Genomic DNA, 27,332 nt, shown 5'->3' with positions numbered 1-27,332 from the left:
TAGAATTTTTTATATAGAAAATTTTAATTTTTTAAAATTCTAAAAAATTCTAAAAAAATTCTAAAAAAAATTCTAATTTTTATTTAGAAAATTCTATTTGTTTAAATAGAATTGTTTCTATAGAAAACAATGATTTATTTTAAAGAATTAGCTCATGGGACTAGGAGGACCAAAATTTCAGAGCAGACCAGCAAGCTGGAAATTTCAGAATGAGTTGTTGATATGGTCTCGAGTCCAGAGGTAATTTGGAGTCTGAATTCTTTTCAGAGTATCTCAGTCTTTTTTCTTAAGGCCTTTTACTGACTAGATGAGGCCTACCCACATTATGTTGGATAATCTGCTTTACTCAAAGTCTACTGATTTAAATGTTAATCACATCTTAAAAAGTACCTTCACAGCAACATCTAGATAGTGTTTGACCAAACAACTGGACACTGTAGTCTAGTCAAATTCACTCATAAATTTAACTATCACAGACTACGTGTCAGGAACCGTTTGGTATTGGAGGTTACATTGGGGAACAGTCAAGTTTGGAAGACATCCAATGAACAGTTGACCACTCAAACATGAATTACACACTTCCCAAGTGCCAGAAATTAAAAGTGTGGGTACCTTGAGAAGACTAATCCAGCCTGAGGGACTTGGAGAGATCCCCTGAGAAAGTGGCATTCTGGCTGGGGCCTAAAAGGTAAAAAATGGGTTAACCAAACAGAGATGGGAAGAGAGGGAAAATGTCCTAAAGTAGAAGGATCATACCAAGAGCTGAGAGAAGGCCACCATGGTTGCGTACGTGGACATTGGAAAGCAGAGGAGCCAGATCCTTCAGGATCTTATAGATGAGATTTGCCATGGACAGACTTCAGGTAGGACCAAGATTATTAAAAGTCTGTCTGTCTGTTCTGTGGCTAATGGATGGTAAGGTTTATGAGTGGCTGCAGGATGATGACCAGTAGTGGTACAGGTGGCGGTGGAGATGGTGAGAGTTGAATAAGCTCAAAAGATATTTTGGAGAATACTTAGGGACACATGATGATTAGTTATGGGAGTTAAGGGGGAAGTAGGTATCAAGGAGATTCCACAGTCTCAAGCTTGCTCAGTACTTTTGGATGAAGGTCTCATGGTGCTGCTTGTCATGCAGGAATGTTGGCAAAGGAGTTTGGGCTCAGTACGAGGTGTAGAGGAGGCACTGGAGGCATAGCCAGGTGGAGACATCTAATAGGTAGTTGGACATGTAACTCTGAGACTCTAAAAGACACCTAGGATGAGAGAGAATTGAAACTATGAAAATGGATTTGTCTGCACAGGGAGAGATTATCATGAAAAAAGAGAGGAGGCCAAGGACCAAGGTCAGAGCAACTCAGGACTGAGGGCCAGTTCTAGCAGGAGAAGATGAAAAAGAAGAATGACCGGAGAAAACAGGGACAAAACTAGCATCGTCCAAGTCAGCAACTGTTGCATCTCTCTCTCTCTCTCTTTTCCCTCTCTCCCTAACCACAACTGGGAAAGGTTTTCTGTTTATAAAGACTCATGTGATTAGATTAGGATCACCCAGATAATCCAGGATAATCACCCAAACCCAAGCTTTTTAGCCTTGTTCACATCTGCAACCTTAATTCCATTTGCTGTGTAACCTGATATATTCACATGGTGTGGAGTTAAGAATGTGGACACCTTGAGGGGGACATTGTTCTGCCCACCATCGACACAACTATGTGTAGTGCTGTCGGGCTGCAGGAGGGAGAACCTGGAAATGGTCCAGCCGGATCGTGGCACATGGAAATAAACAAGAGCAAATCTAGTGGATTGGAGATCATGCAAAATAGGCTAAAAAACTGAATTAGGGGGATTAGAAGTAGATAGTTTTTTTTCAAGAAATCCAACTGTGAGTAAGAAATGCAGGACTTGAAACCCACTTAAACATGAGTGAATATTTATTAGGACTGGAAGACTCATTGTCTACATTTAGAGTTTGGCTGGTTGTAGCAAGAATTCTACCCTCCCTAATTCCAGAGAGCCTCTTGTTCTATTGTGGATATCTGAGGGAAGATGAACAAGGAAATAATTAACATTAACAAATAAAAATAAAACCTAGAAGATTCTTGCTAATTGCGACAACGAAACGAAGATAAATAACAACTATACATTCTGAAACTCTTGATGTTTATTTCCACTTTTAAGAAGAGTAATTATCATATGGTTTTAGATACATGTGTTCCAGGGCAATTAATCATCTAATAAATGTGTCTCTAACAAGCATTTGCTAATAGCTCGATTTTGGCAAAAATAACGTGTTTCAAATCTGCTGCCTCTGAAGCCAAAAGATTTCAACATAATATCTGTGCTGGTGAAGGTTGTACTTGAAATGAGAATCAGTGTTAATATGAAAAAAAATAAATAAATGGAATATAAAAGGGAAAAAATGCTCTAATACTTATAAATCAGTGAATGTGAGATCGTAATAGTTAACAGTTACTGGGTGAATAACTGATTCCCAGTGCTATACTGGGAGCTGAACATTAGCTCGTTGAAACATTACACACTCTCACCAGTAGGTGTAAAGGCTATCCCCACTTTAGAAATAAGGAAACTGAGGCAGCACACACCAAGACTAAGATTCCATTCTAATCCAGTCCAATCCAATCTGGCTATCAGCGGCAATCGATAACACCTAACACTTGAGTACCTGTTTTAAGTACCTTACAGACTAAGTCATTACATTTTTGCCACAGCCTTGCAAGCTAGGCATCTCCCTACCATCTCATGAGGAAGAAACTGAGGTATAGATAGGTAAATTATTAATTTCAATGGGTTTCTGTCTCTGAACTTCACCTTAACCTTCCTTAAGTTAAGAATTGGGTGATGTATGCTGTTTCTTTCAGCTGCCCAGTGCTGTCAGCATCACATGCCTGAATTCCTTCTGTTCTTTTGACGAGTCTTTATTGTGTTTTTACATGTGTTTTAATTGTTTGCTACATTTTATTATTGGTAATGACTACTAATTCTTACTAAGCATTTATTGAATATTATTATTATTGTTGAGCATTTATTTACTGTAACATGCTAGGTGCTAAGGTGAGTGCATTCTTTGGTTTACTTAATCTCCACACAGGCTTTGCTTTTAATTATGGTTACTCTCCCTAGCTGGTAGATGAAGAAACTGAGCTCAGAAACATTTAGAACTTTACTCAAGTCACACAACTAATAATTGGGAGAGCTCGCGATCAAACCCAGAAAACCTGGCTCTGCAACTCTGAAGTCCAGTCCCCTTAACACTCTGTGCTAATATGTGGTTTTCACATCAGAAACATAGAACCAGACCAGACTTCAGCAAAGATAAATATTTGGCCTACATATAAAAATATGAAATAAGGCAAAGTAAGTGATATATCTACCCCAAATCATATCTCTCTGACATAACCAAGTAGTAATTTCCACAATGAGAAATTCCCCTTGAGTTTTATGTGCAGGACCTAAAGAGCCCATAACATATATAACATATACTAGAGGGAACGATGATTTAAACACTTATTCCCTGACAATAGACAGATTATCTCCTTGCAGCTAATGGAATCCTGAAGGGATACACTTGGGTGTCTGGAATGCAGGTGAGGACTTTAGAGCTTTGTTATGACTGAGACAGAACTGGGTGAGGTGTCACCGGGCCTCAGGTATGTGTGTGCAGACCTGTGATTTGTGTGTGTGCACAGTGGCCTTAAGCAGGGAAGGGATTGCAGAGAGTTACGTGTCAGACTCTAGAGAAAATGCATTATATATAGGGAAGGAGCAGCCAGTTGAATATAGGAAGGCATTAAAGAAGAAATATGATCCAACACATCTGCCTCAATTTGGCCATAAGCTGAGGGCTGAGACTGTCCTGAGGTCCGTCCCCACTTAGGAAATGCTTACAAACATTGGAGTAGTGGGAAATGATTTGTAATAAAAATCATGGATTTAGAAGGCTTGTGAAATCATCCAGCCTAAACTTTGGCCAGCACACAAGCCATGTGAAGTGTCTCAGAGAACGGCTATTCAGGGCCCATTTTAAAGGTCAGCCCAGAACGAGATTCCGAAATCACTGTTCCAGCCATGACCCATACTTGTTCCCAAGAAAGCCATTACTTATCTAAATCCTTGTACATCTATTTAATCTCCATCTTGCCCTCCAGGACAATGAAATGGGGATATATAACCATTCACCTAAAAGACCTTCCCGTTCCTGGCACTATCACTAAATCACCCTATAATCTCTTGTCTTTCCAACTCCATTTCATAGGTTCCTTCAATCTCACGTTATTTGTCTGGTTTCCCTTCTCAGCTGCACATCTGCCAACACAAGAGAAGACCAAGTGTCATTTTTGCAACTCATAGGACCTGTCCCATACTGAAAATGATCTGATCCTTGTCATTTACTCTTTGGTTAGAAGTGGGAGAGTAAAATTTGTGCCCACAGTAGGGTAAAGCATTTGGTGAACAACAAGGAAGCCCCAAGCACGTTAATATTCCTTGCAAATTTACAGGAGAATTCTTTCCTTTGCTAGTCTGGGTCTTGGCCCTTAATGACAAAAACAATAATGGTAATAGTGTTCTCATACAGAGCTATCATGAGGACGAAATCAGGTATCATTTGAGAATGTCTCGCTATGTCATTAATGCTATGAACACCCTTCATGAATCAAGAATCTTGCATCTATGTCCATATAGAGCAGCTAATAGCGAAGGGTGATTACATCATTCATTTTAACGTCTACAACTGTCGAAATTGGCTAACCTTTTCATAATTTGTTCACAGAAATGTAACCTGGAATAGCTTAGCTATCCCAGATACGCACTGCTCACCAGAGCTGGAGGAAGGCTACCAGTGCCCCCCAGGATTTAAATGCATGGACCTCGAAGACCTGGGACTTAGCAGGCAAGAGCTGGGCTACAGTGGCTTTAATGAGATAGGTCTGTCTTACCACTAAAACACATTTTCAGTTTCTATTTTACAATGTTTATGAAATGGAGAGAATACTTGTTTAATTGATATTTTCTGTTAAGATTGGCTATAGCATTTAAGAAATTTAACTGCAGATTTTAATCATCTGCCTGGGCTGGGATACAGTCTATCTTACAGTCTGTAATAACAGTCTGTGTATATGGATATTCAGCATCTATCTAGAGTTCCATATCCCTTATTTTACTATTTTGATTCCTAATTATAACACTTAAGAATATTTGTTGAACAAGGTTCAGGGCTTGTTGACTGAAAGAGAAACAGGGTTTGGTTTCCTTCCACCTGTAACTGTGACCCAGGAGCCAAGGTAAGTCTTAAATAACTAAAACAGTAGCCAATGATGAGTGCATAAGTTGTAGAAAGTAATCCTGGAATGGAAGAGAGCTAATGAAATGCTTAATGAATATGCATCGACTATATAATAGACATATGGGAAATACTTATACACAAAGATGATGTGCTCAAATGTGTACATTTATCTGTGGCTTGTCCTATTAAGTCCCAAAATGTGCCATTGTATACGATGTGCCATTGTATATATGAAAGCAGTTAACACCTGCCATTTAGTTGATATCATTGCATTTATTACCATTTCATGCAAGGTGTACGTATTTCATTATTGAAACAACAAACGAAAACCCTAGGAATTCTAAACAATTACTTTATGCTTTGAGAACTTGTCTTAGCTCAGGCTGCCATGACAAAGTACTACCAACTGGGTAGTGTAAATAACATCAATCCATTTCTCGATTTCCCGCCCGTTTGGAGCCTGGAAGTCCAAGGTCAGGTGCCAGCATGGTCGGTTTTGGTGAAGCCCCTCTCTTTGACTCACACATGACTGTCTTCTCACTATGTTCCTATATGGCGGTAGGAAAAGGGATAGGAAGAGAGAGAGAAAGACAGAGACAGAGACAGAGAGAGGAGGAAGAAAGGAAGAAGAGGGAGAGGGAGAAAGCTCTCTGGCCTCTTCTTGTAAAGGAAATAATCCCATCATGAGAGCCCCACCCTCATGACCTCATCTAAATCCAATCAGCTTTCCAAAGGCTTCATCCATCTCCTAACACCACCACCATGGGGTTTAGGACTTCAGCATCTGAATTTGGTGTGGACATTCAGTTCATAACTAAATTGTTATCATAGTCATTTGGAAAAATAAACAAAACAAACAAAAAAAAACCCCACAATTTTTACTTAAAGTTTCAAGGTCCAGGTGCGTTTAAGAGAGTTCTAGACACTTTTACCCAGGACCTAAGAGAAAAATCGCAGTGTGTAACAGAGTGGTGGTTGTGCTTCTCTGGAAGCCAAACCCACTTCCTGACTTTTGGTGCGGTTTCCTCACTCCATGAGCGGCTGTACAATGGGGGTATCGTGGCCACACAAGAGAGCATGAGCTCCTGTCAGCCCCGGGCGGCAGCTGCTACAGACCCAGCCAGTCAGTCTGTCTTAACACATCAGGGAAAGAGGCTGATAAGTCTTCCTCTCACCCTGGCCTTCCATGATAGCAGCCCGCAGATGGTGTTATGCGGGATGGCGTAATGAACTCTGGGCTGGGGACTGGAATTTCAGAAGGAATATGTGAAGGTCTTGCACTGATTGAGGAAAACTCTTCTGTTGTCTGAACTAAAAAGGCCATTAGGCTACAGCCTTTAGATAGAGTGTAATACTGAACTTGGGCTGAAAACCACAAACAGTTGGTGTATTTTAAAAAAGTGAGTTTTGAGAAATGACATTCCTAANCCAGGCTCTGAGCTGGCAGTCAGCACAGAGCCCGACGTGGGGCTCGAACCCACGAACCGCGAGATCATGACCTAAGTGAAAGTCGGACGCTTAACCGACTAAGCCACCCAGGCGCCTCCATACCTAAATTTTTATTCTTATATTTTAGTATGCCCTCAGAGTAGGGTTCCAGCATGGTGTTTAGAAGGGTAATCTTTCATCCCTTTGGCCAATGATACGCTTTCCTACATCACCAAATTTAGAAGCCAGCAGATGTGAAAGCATTTCAATTTGCTGTCCTCTCTTACACTTACCTGGCTTTGGAACCAATCTTATATCCTTCCCCTGGATAGAAGGACTTTTACAGATTAGACGGACGACTTTCAGGGATGAGCAGGACATCACAGGCCTGGTGTGGGAGATGGGATATATACTTTGGGGAAGCTGCGTGGAAAAGCTCTGGGAATCCTAACACCTTGGGCACAGCTAGAACGGCCTCATCAGAGCTTCTTGATCTTTCTCCAGAGGGCTACCTGGGTGTGCCCATGTTTTGCATGGAGGGTGGCCAGCATTCAGTAGTTAGACTCTCCTTGCACAAAAATCTCTAGTCCTATAGAATCATATTGCTGAACCACATCACTTCCTGGCCATTTTGAATGCAGCAGTTGTGCCTAAACTCAGAATACTGCATTGTAGTCAAGCTGACTCGGCTTTCTTTGCTGTGACTTACAATGACTTCAGCCACTGTGCGGTAAGCTCTCTGAGAAAGCAAGTTTTCTCATAGAGCGTGTTGGCTTCAGAAGCCTGATTCTAGGAGAGAACTGCCCCAGGGCAGCAGGCCTCCACTAAGGCAATAATCTTACTGTTTATTTGCACATTTATCTCCCAAGGATTTAAGCTCCTTGAAAACAGGAAGTACATCTTTTCATCTCCATGCCTTCAGGGCCTGGTGAAATGCCGAGCTCTATGAATATTTACTAATGGACTGAACAAAGTATATGTCCTTTTGAATTTGATGGTGACCAGTCCTGTTTGTGTTAGGATATAGAGCCATAATAGAGAATTAAATTGTTTTCTTGTTCTTTTCCCTGGTTTTGTCTGCTTTTGTTGGCGGTATTCAGTATTCCTCATGACTCGCTTTTCTATACAAGCTTAATTTGGTCTGTTTGCTTCTTTTTCTCAAATGATGCTTGAGCTCAACACCACCGTGTGATTAATGGTTACATAATGAAATGTTGACTTTGTACGCTAATCCAAAAAGTTTAAAATGGTCACTATAGCTTGGGCTAAAATTAAGAACTAACTTTCTGATGTTATGCATCTTCATAGATATACAAATTGTGGTATTTTAGATCATGTTAAAGGTTTTATGGAAACAAAATAAAATGTTCCCCTACAATGAGGAAAGAAATTATGTTATTAGACACACATGATCATCTCTTTTTGCATGCAGTTGAATTTAAAACAGGTGCCTTACTGTGCATGTAAATTCAGCCAATGTACTTTATATGTAAGCATGATTAATTTAAAAAGGAGCACATTTCCTCTTCTTACTGATCAAATTGTTGTATAATACATTAAATTTCAACTCATTTATAAAATTTCATTTATAAGTAGCTTTATGTCTCTTAAAATTTAATATTCGTGATGTTCAGAAACTCAATTTTTTAAATATATGAAAATCCAGAGTCATTAAAGTAAAAAATGTATAAAGAACTGTAAAATTTAAAGAAACCTTGCATCTCTAAAGACATCAAATATCAGGGAGACTGAGAAACAGAAATGCAATTTCCATATTTAAGGACTTTGTAAGACCTGTACCTAATAAACCACACATCAGAAGAGGGTGTCTAACAGAATACTTCCTGAAGGGATTCTGGCTGCTGAGAATCTCAGGCAGAGCCAGCTGAACGCTGACATTCTAATCTAAATTTTTATTTTATTATTTTATTTTATTTTATTTATTTCTGAGGGGGGAGAGAGAGAGAGAGAGGCAGCATGAGCAGAGGAGGGTCAGAGAGAGAGGGAGACACAGAATCTGAAGACAGGCTCCAGGCTCTGAGCTAGCTGTCAGCACAGAGCCCAATGCAGGGCTCGAACCCACGAACCGTGAGATCACGACCTGAGTCAAAGTCAGATGCTTAGCCGACTGAGCCACCCAGGTGCCCCTAATTTTTTTAACATTTACTTATTTTTGAGAGACAGGGAGAGACACCAGGAGCAGGAGAGGGCAGAGAGAAAGGAGACACAGAAATTGAAACAGGCTCCAGACTCCGAGCTGTCAGCACAGAGCCCCGTGTGGGGTTCAGACCCAAGAGCTGTTAGATTGAGCCGAAGTAGGACACTTAACCGAATGAACCACTCAGGCGCCCCTGAAGGACAGAGTTAAAGGGCACAGGTAAAGGGCTAATCTGTTTAGTAAACATTCACATTCTGTGATTGCAGTGAGTGTGGGGAGGTGGGGAACCAGTAGACGGTGAAAAGGTTTGGGGACAGATGACACCCAAAAGCACTGTACCGTAGAGGTGACACCAAAACACCATATCAGCTTACCCTGTTTGGAAAATGCATCCTGCCTCCATGTTCCGAGTACTTGCACCACCTTCAGCCTCTCCCTTCCTCTGTGTTAACCACATACATGCCTGTCACATGTGGGAATTCAATCTGAGATACTGATTTTCTGTAATGGCGCTGAAAATGAAACTAGAGGAATTTTGAGCTGGAAAAGACAGTAGTCATTTGCTTCACCTGCAGTTTTACAGAGAGGACAACTGAGCCTCAGAGTGAGTAAGATCAGAGTTCTAGAAAATTCCCCATGGAGGCAGGGCAAGTCTCACTTCTCATGATTCACAGACTCCCACTAAAACTTACTTTCTCCCCCAATAGCATCTCCCTTTTTACATTGCAGATCAGTATTTCAGTAAGAATAAAACTGAAAAAAACAAACAAACCACATACCTTCCAAAGCTTATTCTTAATTTTGTAGTAGAAGATTAGCATCACTCACCTTTGGTAGGATACTGGTACAGAAGATAACTGTTTAAACAGATGTGATATGCCAGTTGGGGGAAAAAAAGCAACAACGAATCTATCACATGTGGGAAGGAAATCACAGCAAATGCCATTAAACTGGCAATTTACTTGTCATGATCTTTCAAAAGAGGTAAGAAATTGGGTAGAGCAGATGAGTACAGATCTATTCAGGTTTGAACTCTCCATTCATTAAACAGTCAGGTAAAAACAAAAGATGTTCAGAGTTTTTTGTTGTGTTCTTTAAAATATATTTTTACTCATTACTTTAATTTTTTAACTTGTTCTTTGAACTAATTTTAGACTCACATAAAAAAACAAAGTTACGAAGTAGTACAGAGAGTTCCTTTAGACACATCACCTGGCTTCCCAGAATGGCAACTTCTTATACAACTGTATTACATTATTACTGCTGAGACATTAACATGACTCAATGCTATTAATTATGGTGCACATCCCATTACATTTCATAGGTTGACCCCACTGATGATCTTCTTCTATCTCAAAACTGTACCCAGAACCACACATTGTACATAGTCATTAACTCATTAATCTTTTCTAATCTGTAAATTTGTCAGCCTTCTCTTTCACAGTCTTGACACTTTTCAGAAGCACTAGTCAATTATTTTGTAAAGTGTTTCTCAGTTTGATTCTATCTGATGTTTTCTCATGATTGGAATGAAGTTATGATCAGACTGTTTACATGATGTCTGGCTTCCAAGAGGGAGGAAAAGTTGTCCACTTTAACTTATTTATTTGTTAAGTTTTTATTATGTAAATTTCAGGAGTACAACTTTATAATTCAATGTTTATATGCACCAAACCGATCAAAACGTGGTTAGTTTCAATAGAACAACCCAGTAAATGACATATAAGGATAAAATTCATCCTGACAAGTCATCATGTAGTAAATAGTAAATAGTACATAGTAGTAAAAAAATTTTTTATTGTTGTCATTAGTCTTCAAAATCATAAGAACAAAATACAAAAGCCCAAATTTGCAAAAATCCAGGATAAACTAAACCTGATTGAGACAATTTATATCAGACAGAGGAAGTCCACAAGCAAGATCAGACGATAAACAGAACATTCTAAAAATAACTAATAGAAAAAAACTTGTAAAATATACATACTTTTAATGTTACCCAGACTGCACATAGTGGACTATTTCCTCTATTCCTTATATACAATAAAGCACACGCTAGGTTCTTATGTGACTATTTGCCCACAGACGATCTTTATTATTGTAATTACTGTCATTATTTATCACAAGTACTGCTCTCATTTATCGATTACTTATGTATCTCTAGCACGAGGCAAAAGATTTTTCTATCCGTTGTTGTGTTTTTCATCCCAATAAACCCATAAGGCATCATTATGCTCAACTGTTAAGTGACCAGAACGAGAGAAAGAACCGATTTGCCCAAAGTCACATGCAGACCACAGTTGGGAGCCAAGTCTTGCTGCCCATGTGCTGTGGTCAAAGCCTGTGTTCTGGAACCACAGACTTGGAGTTAGCTGTGAAGTTGGCCATGGGTAACTGCCATTCCCCGTGGCTTGTCAGGACAGCTGGTTCATTAGAGGGTCTCATTATGATAAAGGAGGGGACATGTCCTCCAGTGCAATAATCCACCAGACCTGCTGCCTTCTCCTCCTGCTGCCATGTCCTTGGGACAGAGGGGTGAGTGTGAAGGAGGCTGATGGTGATGCTCACTGCAAACAGGGTCACTCAGGGCTGGTCTCTCACTTGCATCTTGTCCCCTGCATACTGTATGACAGGGTCAGTGCATAATAAATATGAGTTGTATGTAAGAATCGAAGTAAGAAGGAATATACCTGGGAGGCAGCACAGTTTTACAAGATAATTTATGGAGCTATCAATATTTTGGCAAGGATTCAAACCAATGGCAGCAAAAATCAGTAAATGTGCTTTTGATGCAAAATGAGATGGTAGACATTTAGGCTGGAGATGTGGGAGAGAACATTGAAAGCAAGCAAAAATATGTTATTCGGCAGCAATCAGGTTCACACTGATCTGAGCGAGATTCAACTTTCCACTTTGATTTATGTGCTTACTATATGTAATTTATAGGTGCGTGCATTAATTTCTTCTGCGTATGTGAATTTACTTTCTCTTTCCCTTCGAGATACAGATACTTAATTTTGCTTTCTTAATACTGCAAATTACCCAACAGGTTTCTTTAAAGTGATTTAGAAAATGCATATTAATTAATTCCCTTATTATTTATATGACACAGGAAGTATTTACCTCATTAGTCCTTTCTATTAATAAAATCATATAACTTTCTATATATGCCTTCCTTAAAATATTAGGTAGGAAAACTATAGGTCATCAGCATCACAAAAGTTAAGATGTGGATTTGGGATCCATCTATAAATTTAAGGTGATGAGTTATTATCTTTGAAAAATTTTTTGATGACAAATTAATGAGCCTTTTGAGAAAATGAAAGAAATTAAAGCAGGGTGACTATAGCCCACAAGATTCTCATATACTCTCAATTCACTTACAAAGAAGGGTATTGGAATTTGGGACTGGTATTTTTTTTTCCTTACAGGAAATACATTTTAGCTGTTACCCACTGTGTGGTATTTTCCTTATTTGACTTTGGGCGGTATTGACTATAAGGTACAGGCTCAGCACCCTGCATGAGTCATAAATCAGTTTTATTAAATATTGATGAGAAATAGCATCAGTGGTTATTTTCATCACTGATAGTGTTCCGTGCTCAAAACTACCCCATATCTTGCTGAAATGGAATTGACCATAAAACCAACTACACAGGTCTAATGTTTCAGTTTTAACCCAGGATTTGCTTTACTTTAAAATTTCCCCTATGTTTTTTTTCTATTGGCATTCTATTACTTTTATAATTTATCTCCTATTGCATCTGATATTAAATATGGCCATAAAACGTGATGAAAGAAAATTACTTTCACTCAAATCATAGTAGATGTAAATTGAACTTTGCTGATGATGGTATTAAAAATTGATTCATAGATTTAAATGATGTTAAACTGTATTTCATGTTGCAACATGTGGTGTCAGAAGGAAACTTTACAAATGAGTAGAAAATAGGAAGTTATTATGTGTCTATAACTATGATTTATTGCAGAATGTACATTTTTATTGCAGTTGCAGAAAAGCCACCATAAAGACTAATTTGTAAAATATGTAATGGAGATTTATAATACTTTGTGGAAAAGCACGGGAAGCTTGTTTGCCCTGCATTAATCTTTGTGTTCAGCATTGCTCCCAGAATTACTTATTGATTTTTATGAAAACCCATATAGAAGAGAGAACTAGAGCAACAGAATTCAACCACAAGTGCTTACCTGAGTCTATGACAATTTTAGACTCGCTCTCTGAAGGAATTCCTTTGTCATGGGACAAGGAAGACCTGATTGTATTTTTGTTAAATAGAAGACAAGCTCATGAGGCATCAACAAGGGGCATAGTTGTGGGAACCTTTGGTCAAATACAGGGGCTTCATCCCTGGGCTCAGCATCAGCGAAAGCCCTCTGGGTGCACACAGAAGTCTGTGCCTGACGAATTCTAAAGGCACGATGGCTTTGGGCTTCATTAGATTCTCAAACAGGGTCACAGACTCATTTAAACTGAAAATAGGTATGCAGATATTATTCAGAATATTAGGAAAACAGGGAGTCTAAAGATAGAAATTGCAGAGTGATTATTAAAAAGGATATCCACTAGGGGCGCCTGGGTGGCTCAGGCAGTTGAGCATCGGACTTCCGATTTCCACTCAGGTCATGATCCCAGAGTCCTGGGATCGAGCCCGGTGTCCAGTTCCATGCTGAATGTAGACCCTGCTTGGGATTCTCTCTCTCTTCCTCTGCCCCTCTCCCTCTATCTCTGTCTCTTTCTTAGAGAGAGAGAGAGAAAGAGAAAGAGAGAGAGAGGGAGAGAGAGAGAATATCTACTGTGTGGTGTCTAGGAGATATTCAGGAGTTGTTGTCAAATGGATTTAGAAAAAAACAGCTGCTGAGGTGACTTGTCATTGGACAGTGAAAGAAGGAATTTTAAAAGTGGATTTTGAGGGCATAAATGATGACTTTTTTCATATTATACATAGAAGACAATACTCCTTGGGAATATCTAGTGGTTCCAAGAAGTTAGCATGTTCGTAGTTATATTTTAAATATTTGTAGATTATAGGGGCACCTGGGTGGCTCAGTCAGTTAAGTGCCTGACTTCGGTTCAGGTCATGATCTTGTGCTTCGTGAGTTTAAGCCTCACGTCAGGCTCTGTGCTGACAGTTCAGAGTCTGGAGCGTGCTTCGGATTCTGTGTCACCCTCTCTCTCTGCCCCTCCCCTGCTCATGAGCACGTGCTCTCTCTTTTTCTTTCTCAAAGATAAATAAAAATTAAAAAAATAAAAATATTTTTACATTATAAAAATCATACTTCAAATAGCATAAGAGGTTTAATGAAAGTAATAAATTCTGCCATATGTAAATCCCTCCCTTCCTCTCCTTTCTTTTCTTCCTGCCTTCTTTCATCTTTATTAACTTCATGGTATTTAATAAAATCCTTTTAACTGTTTCCCAGCTAATAGACATTTAAGTGATTCTTAATTATTGACTACAGTAAGTAATCTGGTGTTGAATAAAGGCTTACACACACATACACACGTATATCTTGTGTGCATGTGCAGTATTCTTTAAAACAGATCCCTAGGACAATTTCTAGGTTGAAGGGTATGCACATTTTTAACGTAATAAACAAATAGTGTTGTTTTTCTCAAAAAGATTGTAAGAATTGATAGCTGTGCTTTTTTTGTGTGAGAGTGAATTTTAGAAAAGTATAAAGTATTCTCTTTTGATATGCAAAGACATTGAAGTAAAAAAAAAAAATAACAGAGACCATATTGTATTTTGTGCTCTTCTGAACACCAGCAGTTCATTCCCTTTTCCTTGCATTCCTTCCTCCCCTTTCCAGGGGAGGACCCACCTTCCAGGGCCCTCTGTGCATGTGGCTTCCAATATAGCATCACTTGTCACCCTTCTGTCTGAACTGTCACCAAGCTGGTCTATGAAAGTTAATGCTTCATTCTGTGTGGTTCCCACTGTCTGATATGTGTGTGTGTGTGTGTGTGTGTGTGTATGTGTGTGTGTGTGTGTCTGTGTGCCTTTATGTGTTTTGTCCTTTTCTTCCCAATCAGCTCATTAGATCCCAGGAACTTCGAGTAGAAACAAAGCTTCCCAAACTTATTGTGATGTGTTTTCTAACTCTCAGTGAGCTCCTTATATACTCGAGGATTGGTTGATCACATGTGGGAGAATTTTATATTAGATACACTGCCTTTTTAAATCATTATTCTGTGGAAACTTCGTAATGGAAAATTTAAATAAAATTCAGATACAACTCTTGCCTTTTAAGTTCCTTCTCCATTTGAAATCAAATGGCATCTGCCTTATGGCAGATATATTCACATGAAACAGATGTGAACAGACTAGCACAGAAGTCTTCTGCTGACGGTCAAGGAAACTCTCCCTGCTGGTAATGGCAGTCAGTGGAACATAATTCCCTTGACATGTTATGAAATTAAATTAATCTCACCAACTAATCAATTGGACCAAAAAGGAAGAATGTCTTGTACGGAAGCCCTAGGCAGCTCTTCCCTGAAGGCCAATGAGGCCATAGGAAAGGCGATTCCTACCTCTCCTGGGGCTGCATCTCCAAATACCTGAGCCCTGCTTAGCAAAACTGTGCTGACAAGATGCAGGGGCTCCTCTTTCGAGGAGAAAGCTCTCTGGCCTTTGCAAATGGATTTCTACCCTGATCTACACAGGGCAGTGCGAAAGAAGATGGCGTCCACCCTGAGGAGGCACTGGACTGTAGAGACAAGGGGTCTCTTTCCTCTCTTCCCCTTTATGCTCCTGGACCCCTCAGCTCCCACACCTTGGGATTCAGGGATTATACTGAAGATACTAACACATACTAAATATACTAAGATAAAGGATGCCAAATAAAAATGAAACAAATATACTAAAATAAGTCGCAAATGCCTGATTAATATTAGCAGCCACTATTAAAACAAAGGTAACTGCCATAATTACTATTACAAAGGTTATTATTGATCAGATTTACTTCTAGATAATAAGGAAAAAGTGAAATTTTTTCGTGAAAAATTCCCATTTTCACGCAAGTATGAGAATTTTTCGATAATAGGGGAAACGTTCTTAATTAAGTAGAAAAAAGAGGTTTTCATAAATAATGCACTCAACAAATATTTGTTACACGTTTACCCTATGCCAGGCTTTCAGGGTCTTTAGTAAACTGATGTAAGTCAATATAACCAAGTACTTTCCTCCAAATGGAGATGTTAAAATAAAATAAAGGAAGGTGAAGTGAAGTCAGAAAAAAGGTTGATCCTTCTCTGTGGTAGGTTTTGCAGCTATGGGCCAGGTACGGGAGTTCATGTCCCAGTGTGTATGTGCCCACACATCCCTTTAAAACTTTTATGAGTATGAGGGGCACCTGGGTGGCTCAGTCAGTTAAAGCATCCGGCTTCGGCTCAGGTCATGATCTCACGGTTCATGGGTTCAAACCCCGCGTTGGGTTCTGTACTGACAGCTAGCTCAGAGCCTGGAGCCTGTTTCAGATTCTGTGTCTCCCTCTCTCTCTGACCCTCCCCTGCTCACACTGTCTCTCTCTCAGAAATAAATAAAAACCTTAAAAAATTAAAAAAAAAAACTTTTATGAGTAAGAGCCAACAGAGCATGAATACTCCCAATTTGCTACAAGTCCTGTTTCCTCCCACTTGCCTTACATTTAGCATTTCTCACAATTTATACAACCTGCCTCGCCTCTAAGGCAAATACTTTTTGTTCAGTCTGATCATCGAAAATGCTGGCTTGAGACTTTTATTTTTACTTTAGCTTTTGTTAAAATAGGTATTGAATGACATCGTTTATGAGTGCTACCTTCCTTTTTTCCCCTGGTCAAATATGTCTGCTTCTTAAGCACTTTTCTGGGAATGTCTTTATCTTATTTTTGAGGAATAGTTGGACCGAGTACAGAATTCTTAGTTGGTATTTAGATTCCCCCCAAGGTTTGAAATCATTCCATCGTGTTTTGGAATCGGCTTTTGCCAGTGACCACCCCTCCTTTGAGTCTAGTTGTAGTTCTTTCGTGTTTTTGTTTTTATGTTGTTTTTTTAACTTATCTTTTTTCATCGATAGTTTTTAAGATTTACTGTTTCTCTTTGCAAAGTCATGGGCTTACTCTAATACGTCTAGACATGGATTTTTTAAAAGTCTAGTAGGGATTTTTTTTCATATCAGGCTCATGCCTTTTTCTGGGAAATTTTTAGATATTATCTTTACATACCCATAGGTGTTCTCCATTCTCTATCCATTATTTTCTGGAATGCTGATTAAAGCTTTGTTAAAACTGCTTATTCCATTTTCCTTGTGGGTAGATCTTGCTTTCTAACTTCTCTCTGCTCGCTGCATTTGCTCTCTGGACCCCTGCTGTTAGATGCCTGGTGCATCTTCTCATAGTATTTCCACGTCTCGTAAAGTTGTTTGTGTATTTTCCTCTTCAGCTTCGTTGCTGAACCCTGTATAATTTTCTCCCTCAGTGCGTCTAGTGTGCTCTTTATCTTGCTCATGGAGTCTTTTTTATCCCAACATCTACAATCTGCTTATCTAGAATTTCTCTTTAACTGTTCCAAATCTGTCTATTCTTTTTATGCCATAGCCCTGTTCTTACCATTCTCTTTCTAACCCTTTCTTTATCTCATTAAACATTCTAAACATGATTATTTTAGGATCTCTTTCTGATTCTTCCATATTTTCTAATTCTCCATTATAATGGTTCATTTTTGTAGTGTTTGGCTCCGAGCTTAATTCCAGTGAGGGTTTCTATCTCAGAGGTCAGTGTTGCTGGAATTCCAGGGATAGTAACTCATCCTGGACTAATCCTTACATTACCTTTGTGGCTTGTCAGAAGAGAGACCCTTGAGCTATTGGAGTTGTAGAGGATAGCGTACATTTGGACGATGCACTTTGGTTGGCCCACGTTTGGGGTCCTGGTTTCTCATAGGAGAGCCTCGGGCCCCCACATCGATCTGGACAGAAGTCAAGCAAGTTTCTGCTTGCCTGGCCGGGAGGACAGCACTCTTCCGGTCTCCATGTAAAATGCAGTGGCCTTTGTGGAACTTCCAGCACTGTGGATGCACCTCAGCTCAGTGTCTGCCTCCGTTCCTGTGTTCGAATGCACCCCAAGAGCAGCAGGAGCCCAGCCCCCCAGCCCTTGGGGGCTCTTGACCCTGAATATATCTGTGAGTCATCATGACCTTAGCTTCTGCTATGGCTCTCATTCTGTGTTCTCTCATACTGTCTGCCCACTGGATATTCCACTCGCTTTGGGGCTAATTTATACGTTAAACATTTGTTTTGCTTTACTTACCTATTTCCTTCTGTTGGTTGGGCATGGGGTGGACAGAATGAAGGAAGGAAGTTTCCCAGTAAGCATAGTCCAGCAAATTGACATAAAGCATTAATATATATATATATAATNTTTCTTTCTCTGAAAATATCACACACCTATTTTATATTAAAAAATATATTTTATGCATTTTTAGCATTAATTCTTGAAATCTGGTAAGTATATATTTACAGGAATTTTTATTTTTAGAAAATTCCATGTCAGTATCATCTTTATTACTTTTTGCTATTGAATTATTATACCAACTCCGTGCAGCCTGTAAAACTGTCCCTCAGCAGTTACTTTGCATAAAGACAAAATCTATGAGGGGTGGGGGTGGGAGGCTGCAAATAGGCAATAGCAGTGACTAAGCGCCGAGAATAAATCCTGATGGATTGAGATTTGGGTTATTTATCTTCTTAATATTAATTGCAGTGAATACCCACGTGCTTTCTCCCACCATATAAGTGCTTTAGCAAGTAAGCAAAACAAACAAAATAAAAATAAAAATCAGGAATTACCTAACTATAAAGCAAATAAAGGTTCTTAGGCAATTCTTAATCTCGTGTGTCTACTAAAAGATAACCTATGTTTATTTGCCCAGGGAGTTTTATTACTTTATTTTTTTATATTTATTTTTTTACTGTTTGTTTATTTTTGAGAGAGAGAGACAGACAGACATACAGACAGAATGTGAGCAGGGGAGGGTCAGAGAGAGAGGGAGACACAGAATCCAAAGCAGGCTCCAGGCTCTGAGCTAGCTGTCAGCACAGAGCCCGACACGGGGCTCAAACCCACAAACCGTGAGATCATGACCTGAGCTGAAGTCGGACGCTTAACTGATTGAGCCACCCAGGCGCCTCTGTATTACTTTATTTTAAAACTACTAGTGACTACTAAGCTTGTCACCGAATAGAAGTTGAACTGGAGGCTTTCAAATAAAGACCATTTAAAGCTAAGTATCATAGGTAAGGAATGTAATTTCTTCATTATATCATCACGTGCATGGCATTAACCCCCCCTAACCAATGCTGAGATGCAAGGAAAGAAAGAAGCTCTAGGGGACAGCCTCGGTGGCAACTGTATGCCCAGTGTGTCCAGTGTAGAGCTATAGAAGTGGAAATCCTGTGAGTGCTCACGTCTGGATAAGAGAAGGACTTGGTTTCAAGATGCAATCTGTAGCTCAGTAGTGGGTGACATAGGACAAGTTATTTAACTCAAGACTACAGATCTCAGAGACTAGTAGGAAGATTAGATTATTCTCATGCCTAAGAGTCCTCATAAAATTTGGGGCACCTGGTGGCTCAGTTGGTTAAGTGTCTGACTCTTAGCTCAGCTCAGTTCATGATCTCATGGTTTGTGAGTTCAAGCCCCATGTCCCCAGTTGTGGAGCCTGCTTTGATTCTCTCTCCCCCTCCCATCCCACCTCTCTCTGCCCCACCCCCACTTGCTCTCTATGTCTCTCTCAAAATAAATAAAAATAAAAAAAGAATCCTCAGTAAAATTTAACTCTGGTTTTAATGATCATTTTATTAGGTACATAATTATCAAGTAAATGAATGAATGAATTATAGAGCACACTGTTTTAAGGTCACACAGTTAGAATGTGAAAGTAAACTCTTCCAACATCTACATCTTTCCACGTCTTCAGCTTACCTCTTTTAGTCTTGACAAAACACTCAGGATCGTACAGCATAATTTAACAATATACTCACATTTTACTGTGCTAGTATCTGCTGCATTTGCTGGTAGATTCTTTAGTCCGTGTACAGTCGCACCAGGAATAAAATGTTAATAAATATTTTCCTATTTCCTGCATTGAGATGCTGCCAGCAAAGCCATTTCTAAGCTCATATGCTTGGTCCTTGCTGGGCTTCTAAAGGGTTAAAGCAATGCTGAAGTTGTATGTTTGCAGTTGACGAGAGCAGGAATCAGCAAACCATGGCTCATGGGCCAAATCCTGCTTACTGCCTGACTTGGTAAATAAAGTTTAATGCAACCACATGGCTATTTGTTTATCTATGGCCCATGGCTGCTTTCGGATGCTACAGCAGATTTCTATAGTTCCAACAGAAATCCTGTGGCCCACAGAGTGTACGATATTTACCATCTGATCTTTTATAGAGGAAATTTGCCAACTTCTAGGCTAGAATAAAGGTAGGAAAAAGTGTTCGTCCTATGCTTCTTTCTTGTTATATTCCCACAGCTACCTAACCTCCTTGATGATCTTTACACTCACCACTTCTTACATCCCTTGGACTTAGAAAGCCAGAGACCACAACACATCTGTGATTTTGTCTAGGTTCACAAGAGTCCAACGCTGGCCCTCCTTCCCTGAGTCAAAATTCCTTAAACTCTAAACGTGCGATTTGCAAAGAAAGGTTATCCTGGATGTATACAACCCTGAAACTTTCCTCCCCTGTGTTGCCTCATAAATACACAGGCTACTGAATCTGTGATTGATGTGAAGCGATTAGATTTAACCAAATGGGTATTCTTTACTATGGGGATGAGTCTCAATGGTTTAAATTCTCAAAGTCTTAAGCAGATTTCTAAAATGAAACTATTTTCTTCTTTTAACCAGTTTAAAGGGAATGTCTTGTGTTTATTTTTGTTGGTGCTGGTGAATTGAATCTTAGAAATCTCTATAAAATGAGTCCAGAATGAACTGAAATGGAGTCAGGATAGTGGATGACACATCTTAACATATCCTAACTCTCCTAGGTCCTGGCTGTGCCACATTTTAAGCTGGGGGCAGACACCTGGAGGGGCTCATTAGCTGGCAGCTGTCTGCCATCAGTCTGCAAAGGCTAAAAAGAAAATCAGCCACAAGAAAGAGGCTAGTACTGGCCTGGAAGATGAACAAAGGAAAGGAGCAGCTGGTGGGAAACACACATTTGGCTGAGACCTTTGCAGAGGGGTTGAGAGGCCCTAGGCCCCCGGAAATGGAACCTGAGAGGAAAGTTTTGATGGCAGACAGCCTGGGGTCAAGGGGCAGCAGCTGGCTGTTTTGTGTGAGGGACGACATTCAAGAAGACTTACGAGTTGTGTTGTACAGTAACCATTACCTAGGCTTGTAAGAGGAAAGGAGCATGTTTTTAGTGCCTATACCATGCCAAGCACCATGAGAGGTACTTCCACCTCATCAGCTAACCTGGTGTGCAAAGTAGCCCTTAGGTGTGTTAGCTCCTATGGCTCAAGTGACGCCTGGCAGGTATAAGCGCCTTTGGCCATCTCTGTTTATACATTTGTTTGAGACATTTCATAAAAGCAACCTGATCATTCATTCTTACCTGTAGTCTGTCCTGTTTCATGTGGAAGATGCATACCTTTTGATAGTTTTCCAAATCAGTCAATCTGATACAGACTCAAGGCACCATGAGTTTAATCCACATGGATTAAACCAATCCCGTGGTGACTATCAGGGGGAAAAAGAAGCTCCTGGAGAAGAAAATGTATTTAAAATGTGTTTACTACGTAACCTGATAAAATATTTTAAATTCTGGTGTTACTGAATTTTAATGGTTCTTTTTTTTTTTTTTGGCAAAATGAAGCCCACAAAAATGTTACTTATTGCTATTATTTTTATTTACTGAGCTGAATATTTGTTGTGCAGTAGTATGAATTATGTAATCATCATTTACTCTTCTACGAGCTGGCTGAGAAGTATTATAAGTGCTGAAATTATCTGAACCAAAAAGTTAAAGTAACCAAAAGTTAGAGAATTATGAAGCATGTAAGCCATTTTATCCCTGATGGTAAGATTTTAACCCTCTGGTTGCCTAATTAAATACAATTATATTGAAAATGTATGTATCTCCAAATATTAATATCATATGAAGTTATTAACAGATAAAGTTTCATTTCCCTCGGATCGCTGGGTGATGGGGCACTTCGATGAGCTCAGCGTTACACTGTTTATTCAGCAAAGATACGTGCCTTTGTATGATACAGGACCCTGTCTCAGCACCTCCTTTGCCACCTGTAGCAAAATGGCAGAACACAAAGTTAAGGATTTGGGAAAATACCATATTTTACGAAACACAAGTCTTCGGATGGTATATAGAGGCCATATACAAAGTGAGCATCCCAGGAAAAGGATCACATGAGAAAACAGATATATGGGTTGCATGTTAGTACATGTAACTACTGCCCTCAATTATCCCACCCACATTCATGGAATGTCATGAGACCTATTTTTCCTTTCCATCTAGACTCCATTATAAAAGCTCTGTTTGTACATTGTAACAGTGCATTCTAACCAATAATTGAACTGATCTTGTTGAGGCTATAGGTGGATGATAAGATTTACATGTGAGACTTTATGTTCTATCCTTTAAATTAAGCTAGTATTTTTAGAGGTTTTTTTTAGTCTTTAGTTTATTCTCCAGCTTTAGTGACATATAACATTGTATAAGTTTAAGGTGTGCAATGTGATTTGTCACATGTGTATATTGCCCAGTGATTACCACATAAATTTAGTTATAGGTGTTATTAAAAAATATACTGGGGCTCCTGGGTGGCTCAGTCAAAGTCTCCAACTCTTGATTTTGGCTCAGGTCAAGATCTCAGTTTGTGGGTTCAAGCCCCACATCGGGCTCCACACTAACAATGTAGAGCCTGCTTGGGATTCTTTCTCTCCCCCTCTCTCTATCCCTTCTTCACTAGCACTCACGCTGTCTCTCTCAAAATAAATAAATACACTTAAAAATTGTTGTAAAAATTGTTGACTTTAAAACAATCACCATATGCTAAGGAAATATAATCTTAAAAATAAATTTTGAAAAGATGGAATAATGACATGGGGACCGTGGAAATAGAATCTAAGAACTTTTGCTGAATTAGTAATGTTGTACTGCATTGTTCATATCCAGATTCGTTGAGTACAGACTGGTTGGTGATGTGAATTGATTCTACCATTAAATTCGTAATTTGTTTGTCAGCTCTTGACAACCGAGAGAGATTTAATCCAGTTAAGTGGCTGAGACAAGGGACTCATAAAAATATGAGTTATTTGAGCCTTGCATTCTGCTAGGAAATTCGGCGAGTTCATTATTTATATTCTTGATATACTGCCTACTACACAGATTAATTATTAGTTGACTCATGTTTGTTATACTGATACAATTAGCAGTAAGCTGTTTCATGTTAAGTAAGCACATATGAAATGAAATCACAGTGTTAGTAAGTTATAAGAAATGGTTCCATTCCATTTTGTTGGAATGCAGTTTTAGAATTTTTAAAGACTCATTCAACAAAAATGACATCTTTTAAAATGTGTACACTCAGATGTTTTAGTAAATTATGTTCAACAATTTTATAGCAGTTTAAACAAATTATTTTTACATAAATCACTAATGATAGGCATGAGGGATTAAACTAAATATGTTAGATCATATTTAGATCATTTCTAATATTCTGCTAAGACATAGACTTAAGTAGAAGGCACATCAGACACTGAACAGATGATTTCCTTGATGGTCTATTTATACATACTGAATTCATGGACTGAGAATACTTTTAAAATTACTGTTCTTTGGGGATGGTATAAAATCATACATCAAAGTAAGGAATTTCACACTGATACTGCCAAAGTTATATACTTGTGAGCCTTGCATCTGTAAATGTTACATGCTGTAAAATGTATTGTGTACCTTGTCAGATAGGTTACACACTATCATTTGCACATTTTTATCATCTGCACTCCTTTACTTTGTGTAATGTATATTTGTGCATTGTCAATTGATTTGCCCAATAAGAAGAATTGAAGTACATAATTATAAATCGTTTGTGTGGATTCCCTCCATTTCACATACAATCGTACATTCACATGCATTACAAACATACTCCCTGAATCTTGATCCAGGTAATGGATACAAAGGCAGTATCATTTAAAAGATAAAGTCACTGGAAAAGAATCCTGTAAGCATATAGTTTCCCCTAATAATGAATTATAATCTATGATTAGATATTGTAGTTTTTCACTGTGTTTGACTTGTAAAGCACAGGTGTTCTATAAAACTTTTAATGTCTGACTTACAATCTGTATGTTTGTTTAATTTAAAAAATTCAATTACCTAAGGAATAATTTCATTCTTATGTTAAAATGTTAAATCAGTAGTCTTTTTTGATGACCTTGCCTAGTTTAGGTTCCCTCACCAAAAGTATGTTTGCATATGATATCCATAGTATTGTTTCAATATCATTCTCATGAATAAATATGCATTTTCTTCATTCGGTTTAGCACCTATGTAATCTTTTATTCTATCACACATTTTGTTTGGTCATTCTACAACTGAGGGATGCCTTTTTCTTTTGTGTGTGATTACTGACATTGGCGTCTTAAATATTTTTGCATGAGTTTCCTTGTGGACAGTGTGAATGGTTCTCTATAAAAGATATGTGGAAATAGAAGTGCTGAGTATGCACCTTTTTATTTTTAATAGATTTTCTAAATTGTTCCTCTCTATTCCCATTAGCGTTATGAGAATGCTTTCCATTCAGCATGTCAAGATTTGATGATATCAAACTTTAAAATTTTAGCCATCTAATGGGCATGAAAAGGTATTTCTGTACCTTTCTACTAACTGGCAGGGTTAGTTTATGTTTATGGGCCAGATTTATTTTCTTCTATAAATTGCCAGTTTATATACTTTGCCCATTTTTCTCTGGGGTTCTTTGCTCTATTCTTATATATGTCCTGGATACTTGACTTTCATCTGTTACTTGTTTTCAGGCTATAGTATTTTATAGTTTTGAAAATACAAAATGCCAGAAGCGTGGAACACAGAAATGTATAAGGGATTCTAAGCAGAAGTCTTGTTCTAAATAAGGGTTTGGCTTATGGGAAGAAAGGAGAGAAGAGAGTGTGGGGGATCATTGATAAGGGACTTAGCACAAATGGGCGACACAGACTCAGGAATAACCTTGTCACAACATGGCCACTCTAGAATGGTATTGTCACCTGTATCGTGATCAAGAAATTAACAGGGTTGGTAGACTGGCAAATCTCATTACCCTTCATTACATTTCTACCCTGGGAAAGTATTACCAGAGTGGAAAAAGTTATGTGACAAAGGATTGTGTTAAGAAGATGTTAGAATTAAAAAAAAAAAAGAAAAGAAAGAAAGGAGGAGGAGAGGATGCAGCAAGAGAGGCAGATTTGATAGAATAAAAACCAAAAATAATAATGGATATGTTCGTCTTAGGCATCTGTCAGGATGGAGCTCTGAAAGCTGACTGCCATCAGTAACAAAAAGTCTTTGAGACAGATTCAAGAAACTGAAAGACTGGTAATGGGCCATTCCTTACAATCAATGCTTTAAAAGGCAGTAAACTGTCTAATGGGATACAAAGTAAAGCCTTTTTTTCTTCCCCACCTTAGTATTCTCCTATAAAAGGCGAACTTTATATGGCACTGGATATAACAGCACACAGCGAGAACTATGCTATGTGGCATTATTGAGCATCTCAAGTGTCTAAAAGGTATAAAGCTAAAAACCAAGTGACTTCAGCACAGAAAATGTCCCAGATTTTCTGATTTTACTTTTAAAACAGAAATATGGGGGGGGGGGAGGGAAAGAGAACCAACTTTAATCTGAAACCAAACTTAAAATGACAGCCAGAGGTTTTCTGACATATATTTTATTTAAGAATGTTGAGGACTCATAATTGTCTCACTTCCTATTAATTTTGGTGAGTTGTAATTTGAGGAAACTGGGAAAGTCTTGTAAAATTTTTCATAGTTTAGAAGCTGCCACACGTATGTAAGACTTGCTTTGTTGTTTTAAGCTAAATACTGAAGTACACTGAATAACCTAGTGTATACTCAGTACAAACAAGCTGAAAACGATGGAAAATAGGGCTTACTGGGTGCCAATAAAAGTTCTCATCACACAGAAGTGAGAAATGAGATAGGCAGGAAGAATAGGAACCAGGGACTATTATGGGAAACATAGAAAATACTTGATTTCAGGGATTATGTGCTTGAGATCGATTTCAAAAGAAAAATGCTTGTTTACAAATCCACAAATACTTCGGGAACATATAACTACTTTTAAGGAATTGTATGTTATGGGAGTGCCTGGGTGGCTCACTTGGTTAAGCATGCGACTCTTGATTTCAGCTCAGGTCATGATCTCGTGGTTTCGTGAGATCGAGGCCCCTGTCAGGTTCTTTGCTAACAATGCAAAACCTGCTTGGGATTCTGTGTCTCCAGCTCTCTCTGCCCCTCCCCCACTCACAGTGTCTTTGTCTCTCAAAATGAATAAACTTAAAAAAAAAAAAAAGAAAGTGTATATATTTTGCATTGATAAAGAGAGAGAAAGGGAGAGAGAGAATCCCAAGAAGGCTCCACACTGTCAGCACAGAGCCCAACGCAAGGCTCTCACTCATGAACTGGGAGATCATGACCTGAGTTGAAACCAAGAGCCAGGCATTTAACCAACTGAGCCACCAGGTGCTCCCTATATTAATAAATTTTCATAGCAGTGGACTATAAACTTCATATAAAAGTAAAATTATAACCAGATACATTTCTTTATATTAGTGGAGTCCACATTTTATTTTATTTTTTTATTGNTTCCGTCCATGTTGCTACACATGGCCAGATTTCATTCTTTCTCATTGCCATGTAGTATTCCGTGGTATAGATAAACCACATCTTCTTGATCCATTCGTCCGTTGATGAACACTTGGGCTCTTTCCGTGTGTTGGCTATTGTGGAGAGTGCTGCTATGAACATTGGGGTACATGTGCCCCTATGCATCAACACTCCTGTGTCCCTTGGGTATATTCCTAGCAGTGTTACTGCTGGGTCATAGGGGAGTTCTACTGTTAATTTTTTGAGGAACCTCCACACTGTTTTCCAGAGGGGTCACACCAGTTTACATTCCCACCCATAGTGTAGGAGGGTGCCTGTTTTTCCACATCCTCGCCAGCATCTAGAGTCTTCTGATTTGTTCATTTTAGCCACTCTGACCATAGAGTCCACATTTTAAAAGGCATTTAGGGAGCCCTTGGGTGCCTCAGTCAGTTAAGCGTCCGACTTTAGCTTAAGTCATGATCTCGTGGTTCATCAGTTTGAGCTCCTCATTGGGGTCTGTGCTGACAGCTCAGAGC

At 38.9% G+C, this 27,332-nt stretch overlaps 1 protein-coding gene across 1 annotated transcript in view; it reads left to right on the top strand.

Annotated features, from left to right (window-relative positions):
• The window catches only part of NALCN (sodium leak channel, non-selective), a 293,487-nt gene that overhangs the window by 31,016 nt on the left and 235,139 nt on the right, over positions 1 to 27,332 (top strand). The window contains exon 6 of the mRNA XM_077753896.1: positions 4,790 to 4,944. Within this exon, the coding sequence (XP_077610022.1) occupies positions 4,790 to 4,944 (155 nt within the window). The remainder of the gene's footprint in view (positions 1 to 4,789; positions 4,945 to 27,332) is intronic.

The sequence above is a fragment of the Crocuta crocuta genome, unplaced genomic scaffold (assembly GCF_008692635.1).
Source record: "Crocuta crocuta isolate KB4526 unplaced genomic scaffold, BGI_CrCroc_1.0 scaffold31, whole genome shotgun sequence".
NCBI lineage: Eukaryota > Metazoa > Chordata > Mammalia > Carnivora > Hyaenidae > Crocuta > Crocuta crocuta.
The sequence above is the reverse complement of the archived record's forward strand: the minus strand, read 5'-3'. Positions and strand labels throughout refer to the sequence as shown.